This window comes from Phyllobates terribilis, unplaced genomic scaffold (genome assembly GCF_046119375.1).
Source record: "Phyllobates terribilis strain yellow unplaced genomic scaffold, ASM4611937v1 Scaffold_2__4_contigs__length_985480577, whole genome shotgun sequence".
Taxonomy (NCBI): Eukaryota; Metazoa; Chordata; class Amphibia; order Anura; family Dendrobatidae; genus Phyllobates; species Phyllobates terribilis.
The window spans coordinates 971408313-971426111 of NW_027362762.1; the positions used below are offsets into that span (position 1 = coordinate 971408313).

Sequence of the window (17799 nt, forward strand, 5' to 3'; positions counted from 1 at the left end):
AGGACAGAGAAGCCCCCGGAGGTGGATGTGGGGGGCACATACTTTCTCCATATTAATGTCTATGGATGTATATGGAGGGCAGAGAAGCCCCTGGAGGTGGATGTGGGGGGCACATACTTTTCTCCATATTAATGTCTATGGATGTAGATGAGGACAGAGAAGCTCCCGGAGGTGGATGTGGGGGGCACATACTTTCTCCATATTAATGTCTATGGATGTATATGGAGGGCAGAGAAGCCCCTGGAGGTGGATGTGGGGGGCACATACTTTTCCCTGTATATTGTGCACATGGTGCGGGGCTGCGAGGTTCTTACACTGTGATCTTGGCTTTGCTGGTGCCGGTGTCGGCGCTGATCAGTTGGACGTCCAGAGTGACGACGTTTTCTTTTGGTTCCGTCAGTGTAAACTCCAGTAAAATGTGATGAGCTGAGAGGAGAGAATGAAGAGCGGGTCATCTACAGTTACGGCCAAAAGTGTTGGCACCCTTGTAATTGTAATGAAGTATTTCTCCCAGAACATTATCACAAGTCCCCACGTTTTGTTATACACAGGTTTATTTCCTTTGTGTATTGGAACAACACAAAAATACTGAAAAAAAGGCAAATTGGACTTAATTTCACACAAAGCCCCAAAAATGTTCAGGACAAAATTGTTGGCACCTTTCCAAAATGAGTAAATAACTTTGTTTCCAGCATGTGATGCTCGTTCACACTCACCTGTGCCAAGTAACAGGTGTGGACAATATAAAAATCACATCAGAAACCAGATAAATAGGGGAGACGTTGACTCAATCTTTGCATGGTGTGTCTGTATGTGCCACACTAAGCATGGAGAACAGAAAGAGGAGAAGAGAACTGTCTGAGGACTTGAGAATCAAAATTGGTGAACAATATCAACAATCTCAAGGTTACATGTCCATCTCCAGAGATCTTGATGTTCCTTTGTCCACGATGCGCAACATAAACAAGAAGTTTACAACCCATCACACTGTAGCTAATCTCCCTGGACGTGGACAGCAGAGAAACATTGATGAAAAGTTGTAACGCAGGATGGTCCGGATAGTGGATAAGCCCCAATCAAATTCCAAAGACATTCAAGCTGTCCTGCACGGTCGGGGGGCATCAGGGTCAGCACGAATTATCCGTCCACATTTGAATGAGATGAAACGCTATGGGAGGAGCCCCCGGAGGACCCCACTGCTGACACAGAGACATAAAAAGCTAGACTGCAGTTTGCCAAAATGTACATGAGTAAGCCAAAATCCTTCTGGGAAAGCGACTTGTGGACAGATGAGACCAAGATAGAGCTTTTTGGTAAAGCACATCATTCTACTGTTAACCGAAAACAGAATGAGGCCTACAAAAAAAGAACACAGCACCTACAGTCAGGTATGGTGGAGGGTCAAAGATGTCTTAAGGTTTTTGCTGCCTCTGGCACTGGGTGTCTTGACTGTGTGAAAGGCATCATGAAATCTGAAGATTACCAGAGGATTTTGGGTGGCATTGTAGTGCCCAGTGTCAGAAAGCTGGGTTTGCGTCATAGTTCCTGGGTCTTCCAGCAGGACAATGACCCCGAACATACTTCAAGAAGCCCCCAGAAATGGATGGAAACAAAGCGCTGGAGAGTCCTGAAGTGGCAGCAATGAGCCCGGATCTAAATCCCATAGATTACCAGGGGAGAGATCTTACAATTGCTGGTGGGAGAAGACGTCTTCACATATGAGACCTGGAGCAGATTGTAAGAAGAGTCCAAGATCCCGGCTGAGGAGGAAGAAGCTGATGGTTATAGGAAGCGACTGATTGCAGTTATTAATTCCAAAGGATGTGCAACCAAATATTAAGGAGGGGGCGACAATTGTGTCCGGCCCATCTTTGTAGTTTTGTGTTAAATTATGTTCAATTTGCCTTTTTTCTGTTTTTCTCTGTTGTTGCTCCAATACACACAAAGGAAATAAACCGGTGTATAACAAAACGTGGGGAATTGTGATAATGCTCTGGGAGAAATGCTTCATTTTCTGGAAAAATTTCAAGGATGACAAGACTTTCGGCCATGGACATCTATTATCTATCTATCCATCCCTCCCTCCAGCCATCCATCTATATCTATCTATCTATCTATCTATCTACAGTGCTGTGCAAATTAATTGGGACAAAGCAAAAAAACCCCACATATTTTTGAATATTTAATAATAAATGTTACATACTAATTTTAGTAAGAGATATGTCCTCCTTTAGCAGATATGAGATTTTCAATGCGTTTTGGCATTGATTCTACCAAGTTTTTGCGTAAATTCCTCAATTCTTCATCATGGAACCACACTTGTATGGCGCGGTTTGTCATGCGTTCTTTGGTTGTACAGTCCATTTTGCCAAGACGTCTCTCCACAATGCTCCACAAATTTTCTATAGGATTTAAGTCTGGTGAATTGCCAGTCCAGCACTTTTACTTTATTTTCTTAAAGGGATTTCTTCACACACTTGGAATTGTGGCATGGAGACAAATCTTGTTGGAATGTCCCTTTAAATTTACGCATGAATGACACAATAAACCGTTTTAAAACAACTAGGTATTTGGATGAATTCATCATACCATCAACGGGAAATAAGCTCCCTGTACCATCAGCTGTAAAAAAGCCCCAAAACATCTGTTTTTGAGGGTGTTTTACAGTTTGTTGAATATGATCAGCTCGCAATGGTCCATTTTTGCTTCTTCTAACAACACTTGCTCTGCACCCTTGAACAAAAAGATGGGTTTCATCACTGAAAATTACCTTTTTCCACTGGCTCGTTGTCCAGGATTTATATATTTTTGCCCATGCGAGTCGTTTTGCCTTCATTGGAGATGTCAGAAGTTGTTTCTTTACTGGCTTTATTGCCCTTCGACCAACTTCCAGAAGCCTGCGCCGTACAGTCGAATCGCTAATATCAATACCTGCAGCAAACAAGTCTCTTTGGAGGTCTTTACTTGTTTTTCTTGCATTCATTTTACTATTTCTGATCAGTGTTTTATCAGTTCTTGGTGTCGTTTTTCTTTTTCTTCCACATTTCTCTTTTCATTTTGGAGAAAACGATCCAGTTTCATTGTGTCTGTGAATTATTCTTGAAAAGGTAGATTTTCCAATACCGACGGTGGAAGCGATTTCTCTTACAGTCAGACTTGTATGTGCATTATTAGTAATAATTCTAGACCTCTTCCGTGGAGTAACATCCATTTTTACAGGCATGAATCACACAGAGAAAAAGTACACTAAACCACTCCTCACAGAAACAAGCTCTCAACTGAAGCTGAGGCGGCAGCTAGCTGCTATTTTCTGACTAAAACCAGTCAAACCACATTTTGTTACTCACTGTTGCACACTCACACCTGATCAAAGCAGTTAAAACTGGTTTGAATCATTGACTGGTAACCAACTTACGATTTTACTTAAAAAATGCTTTGTCCCAATTAATTTGCACAGCACTGTATCTATCTATCTATCTATCTATCTATCTATCTATCTATCTATCTATCCCATATCTATCCATCTATTATCTATCTCTCTATTATCTATCTCTCTATTTATCTATCCATCCCTCTATCTATCTATCTATCCATCTCTCCATCCCACCATCCATCCATCCATCTCTCAATCACTCCATCCCTCCCTCCGTCCATCCCTCCATCCGTCCCTCCATCTCTCCCTCCCTCTCTCCATCCATCCCTTCATCCATCCATCCATCTCTCCCTCCCTCTCTTCATCCATCCATCCATCCATCCATCCATCCATCTCTCCATCCCTCTATCCATCCATCCCTCCCTCCATCTCTCCCTCTCTCCATCCATCCATCTCTCCCTCCCTCTCTCCCTCCCTCTCTCCATCCATCCATCCATCCCTTCCTCCATCCATCCATTCCTCCATCCCTTCATCCATCTATCCATCCATCTCTCCCTCACTCTCTCCATCCATCCCTCCATCCATCCATCCCTCCCTCCATCCATCCATCCCTCCATCTCTCCCTCCCTCTCTCCATCCATCCCTCCCTCCATCCATCCATCTCTCCATCCCTCCATCCATCCCTCCCTCCATCTCTCCCTCTCTCCATCCATCTCTCCCTCTCTCCCTACCTCTCTCCATCCATCCATCCATCCATCCATCCCTTCCTCCATCCATCCATTCCTCCATCCCTTCATCCATCTATCCATCCATCTCTCCCTCACTCTCTCCATCCATCCCTCCATCCATCCATCCCTCCCTCCATCCATCCATCCCTCCATCCCTCCCTCCATCCATCCATCTCTCCCTCCCTCTCTCCATCCATCCATCCATCCATCCATCCATCCATCTCTCCCTCCCTCTCTCCATCCATCCCTCCATCCATCCATCCCTCCCTCCATCCATCCATCTCTCCCTCCCTCTCTCCATCCATCCCTCCATCCATCCATCCCTCCCTCCATCCATCCATCTCTCCCTCCCTCTCTTCATCCATCCATCCATCCATCCCTCCATCCATCCCTCCATCCATCCATCCATCCATCCCTCCATCCATCCATCCCTCCATCCATCCATCCATCTCTCCCTCCCTCCCTCCATCCATCCCTCCATCCATCCATCCATCCATCCATCCCTCCATCCATCCCTCCATCCATCCATCCATCCCTCCCTCCATCCATCCATCCATCCCTTCCTCCATCCCTCCCTCCCTCTCTCCATCCATCCCTCCCTCCATCTCTCTATCCCTCCCTCCCTCTCTCCATCCATCCATCCCTCCATCCCCCGACGTCCGGCACTCACCGCAGTATGGTTCTGTCGTTGTGGTGAACATGAATACGGGGACGGTGAGCTGTCGGCCGTCTGCGGGGGGCTGTTCCCTGTGGACGGTGTCGGTCACGTTCTCCGTTTTTGTGCCATTTACGACGTCTGAAGGAACCCGGAGACTTTTCATTCCTGCACAGAGACTGGAGCTCAGCCCTGACCGAGTCCTGGTGTCACAGCTGAGGATTCGTCACAGTTGTATCCAGCTTCCACAATCCCCTGAGCAGCCTGGACCGTCACCTGAACCGATACACTGTAACAAACTGTCTGCACAGCAGAGGACTGTCCACTGGATACTATTGTAACAAACCCTCAGCTGTGAGAGGTTACAGGTCCAGAACAAGTAAGTTCCTCTTCTCTGTCAGTAGCAGACCCACACCCCATGGATTCGTCCTCCCCGCCATGGCGTCAGTGTCATGTGATCGCCCCGCGGAGCGCAGCGCAATAAATCTATGAAGACCCGGTCTATATTATATTGTCAGCGCCATCTACAGGGGATTTCCTGCCGCTGCTCCCGATGGGCATCAGCTGGAAGAAGATAATATCCAATAAAATGGTCAGAACCAAAGGAAAATGAAAAAACGTCACAAACATGAAGCTGCACGTACTGCCAGCAGGGGGCGCCGGTGACTGCTGTGTCCAAGGGTAGGGGCCCCACAAGACCCTCTGCTTCCACAACAGGATGTCCCATGAAAACTTCCCATAAGGCTCATTAGAAAAGCCCCCCATGAGTGGAGCCCCCCAAGGTCAGCGTGTAATACCGCATCTTCCCTGTAGTGGTGCTGCAGAGTTAATGTCTGTCCCCCAGCAGCCGCCCCCCCCAGACTGTTGGCTGGTCAAGGGGATGCAATGATGAGGGGGATACCTATGCGAGGACAGGAGGACATCCCAGACGTCTGACAATCCACGCAGTGACCCTCCCGGAACATCTGGTAATCTGAGCATGGAAATCCAGTGTACGAGCAGATCCCCCGCAGCGCATTGATGAAGATCATCACCGATCTCATGTGGTCGCAGATCACGTATCCGTACACTGCAAAAGCAACGAATGGTTAATGGAAATCCCTAATAGCAATGCAATCCGCCTCCACAATAACGTGCTGAAATACTCTGTGCATATCACCTATGTAGACATAAGGGTCAATAATAAAATATTGATTCCCCTCGAGGGTCCTCAGGAGCATATACAACCCCTGGCAAAAATTATGGAATCACCGGGCTCGGAGGATGTTCATTCAGTTGTTTAATGTTGTTGAAAAAAAGCCGATCACAGACATGGCACAAAGCTAAAGTCATTTCAAATGGCAACTTTATGGCTTTAAGAAACACTAAAACAAATCAAGAAAAAAATGTGGTACTCAGTAAGGGTAATTTTTTTTCAGACCAAGCAGAGGGAAAAAAATTATGGAATCACTCAATTCTGAGGAAAAAATTATGGAATCACCCTGTAAATTTTCATTTCCAAAACTTACACCTGCATCAAATTAGATCTGCTCGTTAGTCTGCATCTAAAAAGGAGTGATCACACCTTGGAGAGCTGTTGCACCAAGTGGACTGACATGAATCATGGCTCCAACAGGAGAGATGTCAATTGAAACAAAGGAGAGGATTGTCAAACTCTTAAAAGAAGGTAAATCATCACGCAATGTTGCAAAAGATGTTGGTTGTTCACAGTCAGCTGTGTCTAAAATCTGAACCAAATACAAACAACATGGGAAGGTTGTTAAAGGCAAACATACTGGTAGACCAAGGAAGACATCAAAGCGTCAAGACCGGAAACTTAAAGCAATATGTCTCCAAAACAGGAAATGCACAACAAAACAAATGAGGAACGAATGGGAGGAAACTGGAGTCAATGTCTGTGACCGAACTGTAAGAAACCGCCTAAAGGAAATGGGATTTACATACAGAAAAGCTAAGCATAAGCCATCATTAACACCTAAACAGAAAAAAACAAGGTTACAATGGGCTAAGGAAAAGCAATCGTGGACTGTGGATGACTGGATGAAAGTCATATTCAGTGATGAATCGCGGATCTGCATTGGGCAAGGTGATGATGCTGGAACTTTTGTTTGGTTCCGTTCCAATGAGATTTATAAAGATGACGGCATGAAGAGAACATGCAAATTTCCACAGTCATTGATGATATGGGGCTGCATGTCAGGTAAAGGCACTGGGGAGATGGCTGTCATTACATCTTCAATAAATGCCCAAGTTTACATTGATATTTTGGACAGTTTTCTTATCCCATCAATTGAAAGGATGTTTGGGGATGATGACATCATTTCTCAAGATGATAATGCATCCTGCCATAGAGCAAACACTGTGAAAGAAGACACATAAGGTCAATGTCATGGCCTGCAAATAGTCCGGATCTCAATCCAATTGAAAATCTTTGGTGGAAGTTGAAGAAAATGGTCCATGACAAGGCTCCAACCTGCAAAGCTGATCTGGCAACAGCAATCAGAGAAAGTTGGAGTCAGATTGATGAAGAGTACTGTTTGTCACTCATTAAGTCCATGCCTCAGAGACTGCAAGCTGTTATTAAAGCCAGAGGTGGTGCAACAAAATACTAGTGATGTATTGGAGTGTTCTTTTGTGTGTTTGTTTTTCATGATTCAGTATTTTTTTCCTCAGAATTGAGTGATTCCATAATTTTTTCCCTCTGCTTGGTCTGAAAAAAATTACCCTTACTGAGTACCACATTTTTTTTCTTGATTTCTTTTAGTGTTTCTTAAAGCCATAAAGTTGCCATTTGAAATGACTTTAGTTTTGTGCCATGTCTGTGATCGGCTTTTTTTCAACAACATTAAACAACTGAATGAACATCCTCCGAGCCCGGTGATTCCTGAATTTTTGCCAGGTGTTGTAGTATACAGAATATTCAGAGACCCGAATAATATAGGAATACAGGAAGCTCCCCCTAATGGTGACTGCAGACAGAATCTTATCATGTATCCCTGTATACAGGGAGCTCCCCCTAGTGGTGGCTGCAGACAGGATCTTATCATTTATCTCTGTATACAGGGAGCTCCCCCTAGTGGTGACTGCAGACAGGATCTAATCATATATCTCTGTATACAGGGAGCTCCCCCTAGTGGTGACTGCAGACAGGATCTTATCATGTATCTCTGTATACAGGGAGCTCCCCCTAGTGGTGACTGCAGACAGGATCTTATCATGTATCTCTGTATACAGGGAGCTCCCCCTAATGGTGACTGCAGACAGAATCTTATCATGTATCCCTGTATACAGGGAGCTCCCCCTAGTGGTGGCTGCAGACAGGATCTTATCATTTATCTCTGTATACAGGGAGCTCCCCCTAGTGGTGACTGCAGACAGGATCTAATCATATATCTCTGTATACAGGGAGCTCCCCCTAGTGGTGACTGCAGACAGGATCTTATCATGTATCTCTGTATACAGGGAGCTCCCCCTAGTGGTGACTGCAGACAGGATGTTATCATGTATCTCTGTATACAGGGAGTTCCCCCTAGTGGTAGCTGCAGACAGAATCTTATATATCTCTGTATACAGGGAGCTCCCCCTAGTGGTGACTGCAGACAGGATCTTATCATGTATCTCTGTATACAGGGAGCTCCCCCTAGTGGTGGCTGCAGATAGAATCTCATCATGTATCTCTGTATACAGGGAGCTCCCCCTAGTGGTGGCTGCAGACAGAATCTTATCATGTATCTCTGTATACAGGGAGCTCCCCCTAGTGGTGGCTGCAGACAGGATCTTATCATGTATCTCTGTATACAGGGAGCTCCCCCTAGTGGTGGCTACAGACAGAATCTTATCATGTATCTCTGTATACAGGGAGCTCCCCCTAGTGGTGGCTGCAGACAGGATCTTATCATGTATCTCTATATACAGGGAGCTCCCCCTAGTGGTGGCTGCAGACAGGATCTTATCATGTATCTCTGTATACAGGGAGCTCCCCCTAGTGGTGGCTGCAGACAGGATTTAATCCTGACACATTTGCTAGGTTTTTCCTTCGTGCCTTCCAGGAGTTGTTAGTTCTTCACTCTGTGGCATTTTGGACGTATAATTGTGTCCTGCAGAATAAGTTGTATTTTTTTCTTTCCAGTATTTAATGCATCATGTAATGATCTGAGTTTGAGGCTGGAGTAGAAAGTAACAGTACTTCAGCCATTCCTCTCCACAGTGTTATCCCTCCATGACGGGTCGGTGCCATTGAGACCAGAACTATCTGTATATGTTTGATGTCTCACTACTTTTACTCTTGTTTTTTCTTGTGTTTCTTGTGTTTTTGGTGATGGAGCTGGAGGAGGTTGGGTTTTTTGGGGGTTGCTTCTTATGACAGCGGAAAAGAACCAATTCCCTCTGTCTCACTGCTCAGATGCTGCGGTCTGTGGTGAATGCGGCATCTAAGGCAGAACATGCGACCTGCGGAGGGGCAGCAGACTCGTCCTCATCCTTCTGCATTCACCTGTATTTGGGTCTATCAGATGTGACTACAGTTGGAGACTTTGGTGCCAGGAAAGGGGCAGAGCAGAGCAGAGCAGAGCAGCGCAGAGCAGAGCAGAGCAGCGCAGAGCAGAGCAGCGCAGAGCAGAACAGAGCAGCGCTCGTCAGACCGCGCCCTGACGTGCAGCATCACATTGTGACATTATCACACTGCTGCTTTTGCCGGCGCCGTTGCGCAGAGGTGGAGGAACTGAAGATTAGATACCCTATTATAGGAGGAGTTGGTGTGAGGGTTACTTTTACTTTAAGTGCAACTTGTAGGGCAACAGGAGGGGTGCAGAATTGTGAAGGGGGCACAATATACAGAGGGGCAATATATGAGGACCATTATGGAGAGGGGCAGTGTGTGGGGGACAATATGGAGAGGGAAAGCATGTAGAAGTCATTACAGAGGGGGGCAGTGTCAGGGATATTATGGAGAGGCACAGTGTTGGGGGGACATTATGGCAATGTGGAGAGCACATTATGGAGAGAGGCAGTGTGTGGGACATTACGGAAAGGGGCAGTGTGGGGGACATTATGGATAGGATCAGTCCGTGGAGAGGTGCAATGTGGGATGAACATTATGGAGAGGGAAAGAATGTGGGGGACAATACAGAGAAGGGCAGAGTGGGGAATATTATGGAGAGGGGCAGTGTTGGAGGGGGCATGGATAGGATCTGTGTGGAGGAATCGTAAGAGAGAGGGGGAGTGTGGGTGGAACAATATGGAAAGGGGCAGTGTGAGGAGGACATTATGGAGAGGGGCAGTGTGAGGAGGACATTATGGAGAGGGGCAGTGTGAGGAGGACATTATGGAGAGGGGGAGTGTGGGTGGAACAATATGGAAAGGGGCAGTGTGAGGAGGACATTATGGAGAGGGGCAGTGTGAGGAGGACATTATGGAGAGGGGCAGTGTGAGGAGGACATTATGGAGAGGGGCAGTGTGAGGAGGACATTATGGAGAGGGGGAGTGTGGGTGGAACAATATGGAAAGGGGCAGTGTGAGGAGGACATTATGGAGAGGGGCAGTGTGAGGAGGACATTATGGAGAGGGGCAGTGTGAGGAGGACATTATGGAGAGGGGCAGTGTGAGGAGGATGTTATGGAGAGGGGCAGTGTGAGGAGGACGTTATGGAGAGGGGCAGTGTGAGGAGGACATTATGGAGAGGGGCAGTGTGAGGAGGACATTATGGAGAGGGGCAGTGTGAGGAGGACGTTATGGAGAGGGGCATTGTGTGGGGGATATTGCGGAGAGGGGCAGTCTGAGAGAATATTATGGAGAGGTTCAGTGTGGGGAGGATATTTTGTGCAGGAAGCATAGTGAGGGGCAATTATTTATTCAGGGGCACAGCATGGGAGATACTTTTATTTTTAAGGACATCATGTCAGAATGTGCGGCTGAAGACAAAGAAGAGGGAAGTCTGGAGAGATAAGCTCTGCACATTGAATTTCATCATGGTGTCTGTACTATGACAAATGAGTTTGAGACAAAAGAGATGGGAATGACTTCAATCAGAGAAGATGTCACCTATAAATATTTATGATACTGACTATGTGTAAAAAGTGCAGTGCTTCCTGTACGTTCCACAGTCTGATTATGACTGGTAGCAAAAACTCCCAGTATCTCCTTAGCATTGTTAAGGACCTACTGGGAGTTGCAGGTTCATGTGATGCAGGTGTAGATGGGGCTGAACTGAAACTGCATTTAATCACTGTACTAAGACTGGTGATGTAATCTTGTACTGATGTTGTCATCTTGTACTGATGGTAGTTCTGGTGATGTATTCTTGAACTGACAGTTGTTCTTGTGATGTATTTATGTAAGTACCTCTTTAAATTTTTTTCTGCCCTTCGTATTGGTTCAGTATGACAATGAGGCCCTTGGACCAAAAAATGTTGTGCACCCTTTATCTAAGGGGTAAATGAACTTGATCAGTGTAGAACTTGATCAGTGCAGAAGCCTGGCAGTTTATTACAGCTGGATCATGCTGTTTCTGGTGCAATGTCATCTCCTGTCCTCACTCTATACAGCTCTGTCCATGTATGGCCCGCGTTGGGAAGGAGATGTAGGAGTCAAAGCTAAACTCATTGATGGCGTCTACGTCGGCTCGCTGGTTGACATTTTGTGTCAGCATCTTTCTCCATCTCAGATTAACATGACTTACAGTTTCGCAATGACGGACACCCCGGCTGATCTCGGCCGCCATTGATAAAGTAATCGACATGTCCCACTGGGATGCGGATACCAAAGTCTAAAATTATACAAAAAGAAGTAATAATACAAGTCACAACTGTAATAGGGAGCAACAGCTTACATCATATCTATACTCCAGTCACCTCCAGAGCTGCAGTCACTATTCTGCTGTTACATCATATCTATACTCCAGTCACCTCCAGAGCTGCAGTCACTATTCTGCTGTTGCATCATATCTATACTCCAGTCACCTCCAGAGCTGCAGTCACTATTCTGCTGTTACATCATAACTATACTCCAGTCACCTCCAGAGCTGCAGTCACTATTCTGCTGTTGCATCATATCTATACTCCAGTCACCTCCAGAGCTGCAGTCACTATTCTGCTGTTACATCATATCTATACTCCAGTCACCTCCAGAGCTGCAGTCACTATTCTGCTGTTACATCATATCTATACTCCAGTCACCTCCAGAGCTGCAGTCACTATTCTGTTGTTACATCGTGACTTATCCTCCAGTCACCCCCAGAGCTGCAGTCACTATTCTGCTGTTACATCATGTCTTATCCTCCAGTCACCTCCAGAGCTGCAGTCACTATTCTGCTGTTACATCATGTCTTATCCTCCAGTCACCTCCAGAGCTGCAGTCATTATTCTGCTGTTACATCATGTCTTATCCTCCAGTCACCTCCAGAGCTGCAGTCACTATTCTGCTGTTACATCATGTCTTATCCTCCAGTCACCTCCAAGAGCTGCAGTCACTATTCTGCTGTTACATCATGTCTTATCCTCCAGTCACCTCCAGAGCTGCAGTCACTATTCTGCTGTTACATCATGTCTTATCCTCCAGTCACCTCCAAGAGCTGCAGTCACTATTCTGCTGTTACATTGTGTCTTCTCCGGTTACCTCCAGAGCTGCAGTTCTGGGTGTCACTGTAGCCGAGCATTGTACATCTGAGTGTTGCTTACAAGGCTCCGTATTGTGTACACAGCTCCTCCACAGACCTGTGTATCTCCATGGTAACAGACTACTAACACTGTGCAGTCTGATCCTGGCGTCCTGTTGCAGGAGAGGTGACAGAAGGATCTGCCTATCCGGGGTTTGATGGCTGTAACCATGGAGGCACTTCACTCTGCAGAGGAGCTGTGTACAAATAACTATTGGCACAGAGGTCTGTTTCTTATTTTGGATGTATTGGAGCAGTGATTAGTATGTGAACCCCATAATCCGCAGCCTGACATGATTACGGATAATTACTGTCTGTGTCAGTGTGAATGGCCTCCACAAACATGGCGTCGCTCGGGTCCAGCCGCTCCTCCGGGCCGCTGTGTGTGAACTTGTACGCCGCAGGATCCAGACCTGAGAGAAGAGGAGGAAGGTAAAACATTTCACCAGACAGATCCCTGCTGGAGCCGGGCCGCCCGTACAGAACAACATGGCCGAGCCCAGAGGACGGGCCTGAGGTCCCGGGAGACAAATGCAACAAGGATGGTCAGTCCCAGCATCTATAGGGTCAGTCCCGGCGTCTATAGGGTCAGTCCCGGCAGCTATAGGGTCAGTCCCGGCATCTATAGGGTCAGTCCTGGCATCTATAGGGTCAGTCCCGGCATCTATAGAGTCAGTCCCGGCAGGTATAGGGTCAGTCCCGGCAGCTATAGGGTCAGTCCCGGCGTCTATAGGGTCAGTCCCGGCATCTATATGGTCAGTCCTGGCATCTATAGGGTCAGTCCCAGCATCTATAGGGTCAGTCCCAGCAGCTATAGGGTCAGTCCCGGCATCTATATGGTCAGTCCTGGCATCTATAGGGTCAGTCCCGGCATCTATAGAGTCAGTCCCGGCAGGTATAGGGTCAGTCCCGGCAGCTATAGGGTCAGTCCTGGCGTCTATAGGGTCAGTCCCGGCATCTATATGGTCAGTCCTGGCATCTATAGGGTCAGTCCCGGCATCTATAGAGTCAGTCCCGGCAGGTATAGGGTCAGTCCCGGCAGCTATAGGGTCAGTCCCGGCGTCTATAGGGTCAGTCCCGGCAGCTATAGGGTCAGTCCCGGCATCTATATGGTCAGTCCTGGCATCTATAGGGTCAGTCCCAGCATCTATAGGGTCAGTCCCAGCAGCTATAGGGTCAGTCCCGGCATCTATATGGTCAGTCCTGGCATATATAGGGTCAGTCCCGGCATCTATAGAGTCAGTCCCGGCAGGTATAGGGTCAGTCCCGGCAGCTATAGGGTCAGTCCTGGCGTCTATAGGGTCAGTCCCGGCATCTATATGGTCAGTCCTGGCATCTATAGGGTCAGTCCCGGCATCTATAGAGTCAGTCCCGGCAGGTATAGGGTCAGTCCCGGCAGCTATAGGGTCAGTCCCGGCGTCTATAGGGTCAGTCCCGGCAGCTATAGGGTCAGTCCCGGCATCTATATGGTCAGTCCTGGCATCTATAGGGTCAGTCCCGGCATCTATAGGGTCAGTCCCGGCAGCTATAGGGTCAGTCCCGGCATCTATATGGTCAGTCCTGGCATATATAGGGTCAGTCCCGGCATCTATAGAGTCAGTCCCGGCAGGTATAGGGTCAGTCCCGGCAGCTATAGGGTCAGTCCTGGCGTCTATAGGGTCAGTCCCGGCATCTATATGGTCAGTCCTGGCATCTATAGGGTCAGTCCCGGCATCTATAGAGTCAGTCCCGGCAGGTATAGGGTCAGTCCCGGCAGCTATAGGGTCAGTCCCGGCGTCTATAGGGTCAGTCCCGGCAGCTATAGGGTCAGTCCCGGCATCTATATGGTCAGTCCTGGCATCTATAGGGTCAGTCCCGGCATCTATAGGGTCAGTCCCGGCAGCTATAGGGTCAGTCCCGGCATCTATATGGTCAGTCCTGGCATATATAGGGTCAGTCCCGGCATCTATAGAGTCAGTCCCGGCAGGTATAGGGTCAGTCCCGGCAGCTATAGGGTCAGTCCCGGCAGCTATAGGGTCAGTCCCAGCATCTATAGGGTCAGTCCCAGCATCTATAGGGTCAGTCTAGGCAGCTATATGGTCAGTCCCAGCATCTATAGGGTCAGTCCCGGCAGCTATGACCTCAGTCCCGGCATCTATAGGGTCAGTCTAGGCAGCTATATGGTCAGTCCCAGCATCTATAGGGTCAGTCCCGGCAGCTATGACCTCAGTCCCAGTAATTATAGCCTCAGTTCCAGTAACTATGGCCTCAGTCACTGTTTCTATGGCCTCAGTTCCAGTAACTATGGCCTCAGTCCCTGTTTCTATGGCCTCAGTCCCTGTTTCTATGGCCTCAGTCCCGGTAACTATGGCCTGCTCCACTTATGTTCCTACTTGCCTGTGATCCTTCCAATTCGGCCTCCATAGTAATGTCCGATGTAACCAGCGACATGAGCGCCCAGAGAGACCCCGACCAGATGGAGCGATGGTTCTGTAGATCCCAGCTCCTGTGGATACAGCAATGATGGGTGAGCAGATCCGGAGAGAGACTGACTGGAGTGAGGACAGTAACACAGCGGTGGCCGATGCACTGGCCCCATTGGAGGCAGGTCGCACAATTGTCCCTAATCTGTGGCTGTCAGGACTTGCTGGCAGTTGTAGTTGTAAGACAAAGGGTGGGAACATTGGCCTAGAGGTCTAACATATCTGAGGTCTACAAATAATGAATATATTCTACTGGCCCTGCAATAGAAAATTAGTTATCTAGATGCCCAAACAGTATTGTATCTTCTAGATTATCGGTACACAGGTCCAATGGTTCAGGACATGAATGAGCCATAGGGACATCCATATTTTAGGAGGACGCTGATAATCAATTTAACCATCATTGTTCTAGAACAACATTATGGATCTAGATAAACATCAGTGAAGTGGAACATTATCGGGAGACAATGACATCTAAGATCTAAAGAAGATGGAAAAGTGGCCAATGTGAACATCCATGACGCAGGATCTGTAATGGTCTAGGGTTCTCCAACTTCAGTCCTCAAGAGCCACCAATTCCATTACCTGTGTAATACTAAGGAAATCATGAAAACAAGATCTGTTGCCGTCTCTTGAAGACTGGAGTGGGGGAACACTGGTCTAGGACAGCCTGTGAGGCATCCTCCGAAGTGGGAAACCCCTAGGTCTTGATGGGTGGCATGTCTGCCAGGTGTCCTGCAGAACAGACCCACTGTCCCTGGATAAAATGCTGCTGTCCTGGTGGGAATTACCATCTGTCACATGTTTCCTCATCTAGAGAGACAACCTTTTGATCATCATTTTGCCAGTGAAACAACTGGTCTAGAAGAACATTAATATTGCTAAAAAAAAGTCAATGATTGAGAAGACCAGTGATTTTCTGAAACTTCAGCATTCTAGAACATCATAATTAACTAGAAATATATCAAAGGTCTAGAAGAACAATGGCTGTATTAATAATCTACAACAATTACAATGATCCAGATAAATATTAATGAGCTAGAAAAATAATGGTAAACTGTGATGAATGCACCAGAGAGATCCCGCAGAATCCCACCGCTGCCACCACTTGTGACTAATCCACACCTCGCCACCCGCCTGACGTCACAATTACGTCAGACGGATCAAGTGATGCGGATCTGCTCTTTGCACCAACGTGACGTTCCACACCCACTCAAGGACGCGTAAGGTCAGATTGGTATAGTTCTATACAGACAACCCCTGTCCACATGGGTACAGGAAGGCACCGGGAGTGAGAAGAGGTGGCCCCCTCAGTCACTTGACGTGGAACCACACTCACTCACACCCCTGACAGGTTGAGAGGCCCCTTCATTAGCCTCAGTGAAGCAGAACCTTGTCGGCCTGGTAGAGCTGCCACCAGTTCCTATTAAATATAATTCCCGCTAGCGGACTGGGGGATTGTATCGGGCCAGGAACCAGCCCCGGTAGCATGTTTGTTGGACCGAACAACAGACGTGAGGATTCGTGGATCAAGATAAAAAAGCAGCCTAAAGTTAAATTTATATATTTAATCGCCTTAAGGGCACACTAGACAATACACTATATACATACAGTGCCTACAAGTAGTATTCAACCCCCTGCAGATTTAGCTGGTTGACACATGCGGAATTAACTTGGCATTGTGACATTTGTACTGTAGATCAGCCTGGAAGTGGGAAATGCACTGCAGCAAATTTTTTTTTTTTTTTTTTTTTTAAAACGTTAAAAGTTAATTCAGAGTGTCATTTATTATTCAACCCCTCAAACCACAAGAATTCTGTTTGGTCCCCCTAAAGTATTAAGAAGTAGTTCAGGCACCAAGAATAATGAGCTTCACATGTGTGGATTAAAGATCTCTTTTGCCAGCCTTTTCTGACTATTTAAGACCCTCCCCAAACTTGTGAACAGCACTCAGACATGGTCAACATGGGAAAGACAAAGGAGCATTCCAAGGCCATGAGAGACAAGATCGTGGAGGGTCACAAGGCTGGCAAGGGGTACAAAACCCTTTCCAAGGAGTTGGGCCTACCTGTCTCCACTGTTGGGAGCATCATCCGTAAGTGGAAGGCTTATGGAACTACTGTTAGCCTTCCACGGCCTGGACAGCCTTTGAAAGTGTCCTCCCGTGCTGAGGCCAGGCTTGTCCGAAGAGTCAAGGCTAACCCAAGGACAACAAGGAAGGAGCTCCGGGAAGATCTCATGGCAGTGGGGACATTGGTTTCAGTCAATACCATAAGTAACGTACTCCACCGCAATGGTCTCCGTTCCAGACGAGCCCGTAAGGTACCTTTACTTTCAAAGCGTCATGTCAAGGCTCGTCTACAGTTTGCTCATGATCACTTGGAGGACTCTGAGACAGACTGGTTCAAGGTTCTATGGTCTGATGAGACCAAGATCGAGATCTTTGGTGCCAACCACACACGTGACGTTTGGAGACTGGATGGCACTGCATACGACCCCAAGAATACCATCCCTACAGTCAAGCATGGTGGTGGCAGCATCATGCTGTGGGGCTGTTTCTCAGCCAAGGGGCCTGGCCATCTGGTCCGCATCCATGGGAAGATGGATAGCACGGCCTACCTGGAGATTTTGGCCAAGAACCTCCGCTCCTCCATCAAGGATCTTAAGATGGGTCGTAATTTCATCTTCCAAAAAGACAACGACCCAAAGCACACAGCCAAGAAAACCAAGGCCTGGTTCAAGAGGGAAAAAGTCAAGGTGTTGGAGTGGCCTAGTCAGTCTCCTGACCTTAACCCAATTGAAAACTTGTGGAAGGAGCTCAAGAATAAAGTCCACATGAGACACCCAAAGAACCTAGGTAACTTGGAGAAGATCTGCATGGAGGAGTGGGCCAAGATAACTCCACAGACCTGTGCCGGCCTGATCAGGTC

At 47.3% G+C, this 17799-nt stretch overlaps 1 protein-coding gene across 1 annotated transcript in view; it reads right to left on the reverse strand.

The window, feature by feature from the left end:
* Positions 1–17799, reverse strand: part of PLA1A (phospholipase A1 member A) — an 89744-nt gene that overhangs the window by 66084 nt on the left and 5861 nt on the right. Inside the window, exons 4-9 of the mRNA XM_073668726.1 lie at positions 14784–14892; positions 12719–12820; positions 11433–11519; positions 5658–5825; positions 4772–4924; positions 315–426 (exon numbers count right to left, since the gene is read on the reverse strand). Coding sequence (XP_073524827.1) covers positions 315–426; positions 4772–4924; positions 5658–5825; positions 11433–11519; positions 12719–12820; positions 14784–14892 — 731 coding nt within the window. The remainder of the gene's footprint in view (positions 1–314; positions 427–4771; positions 4925–5657; positions 5826–11432; positions 11520–12718; positions 12821–14783; positions 14893–17799) is intronic.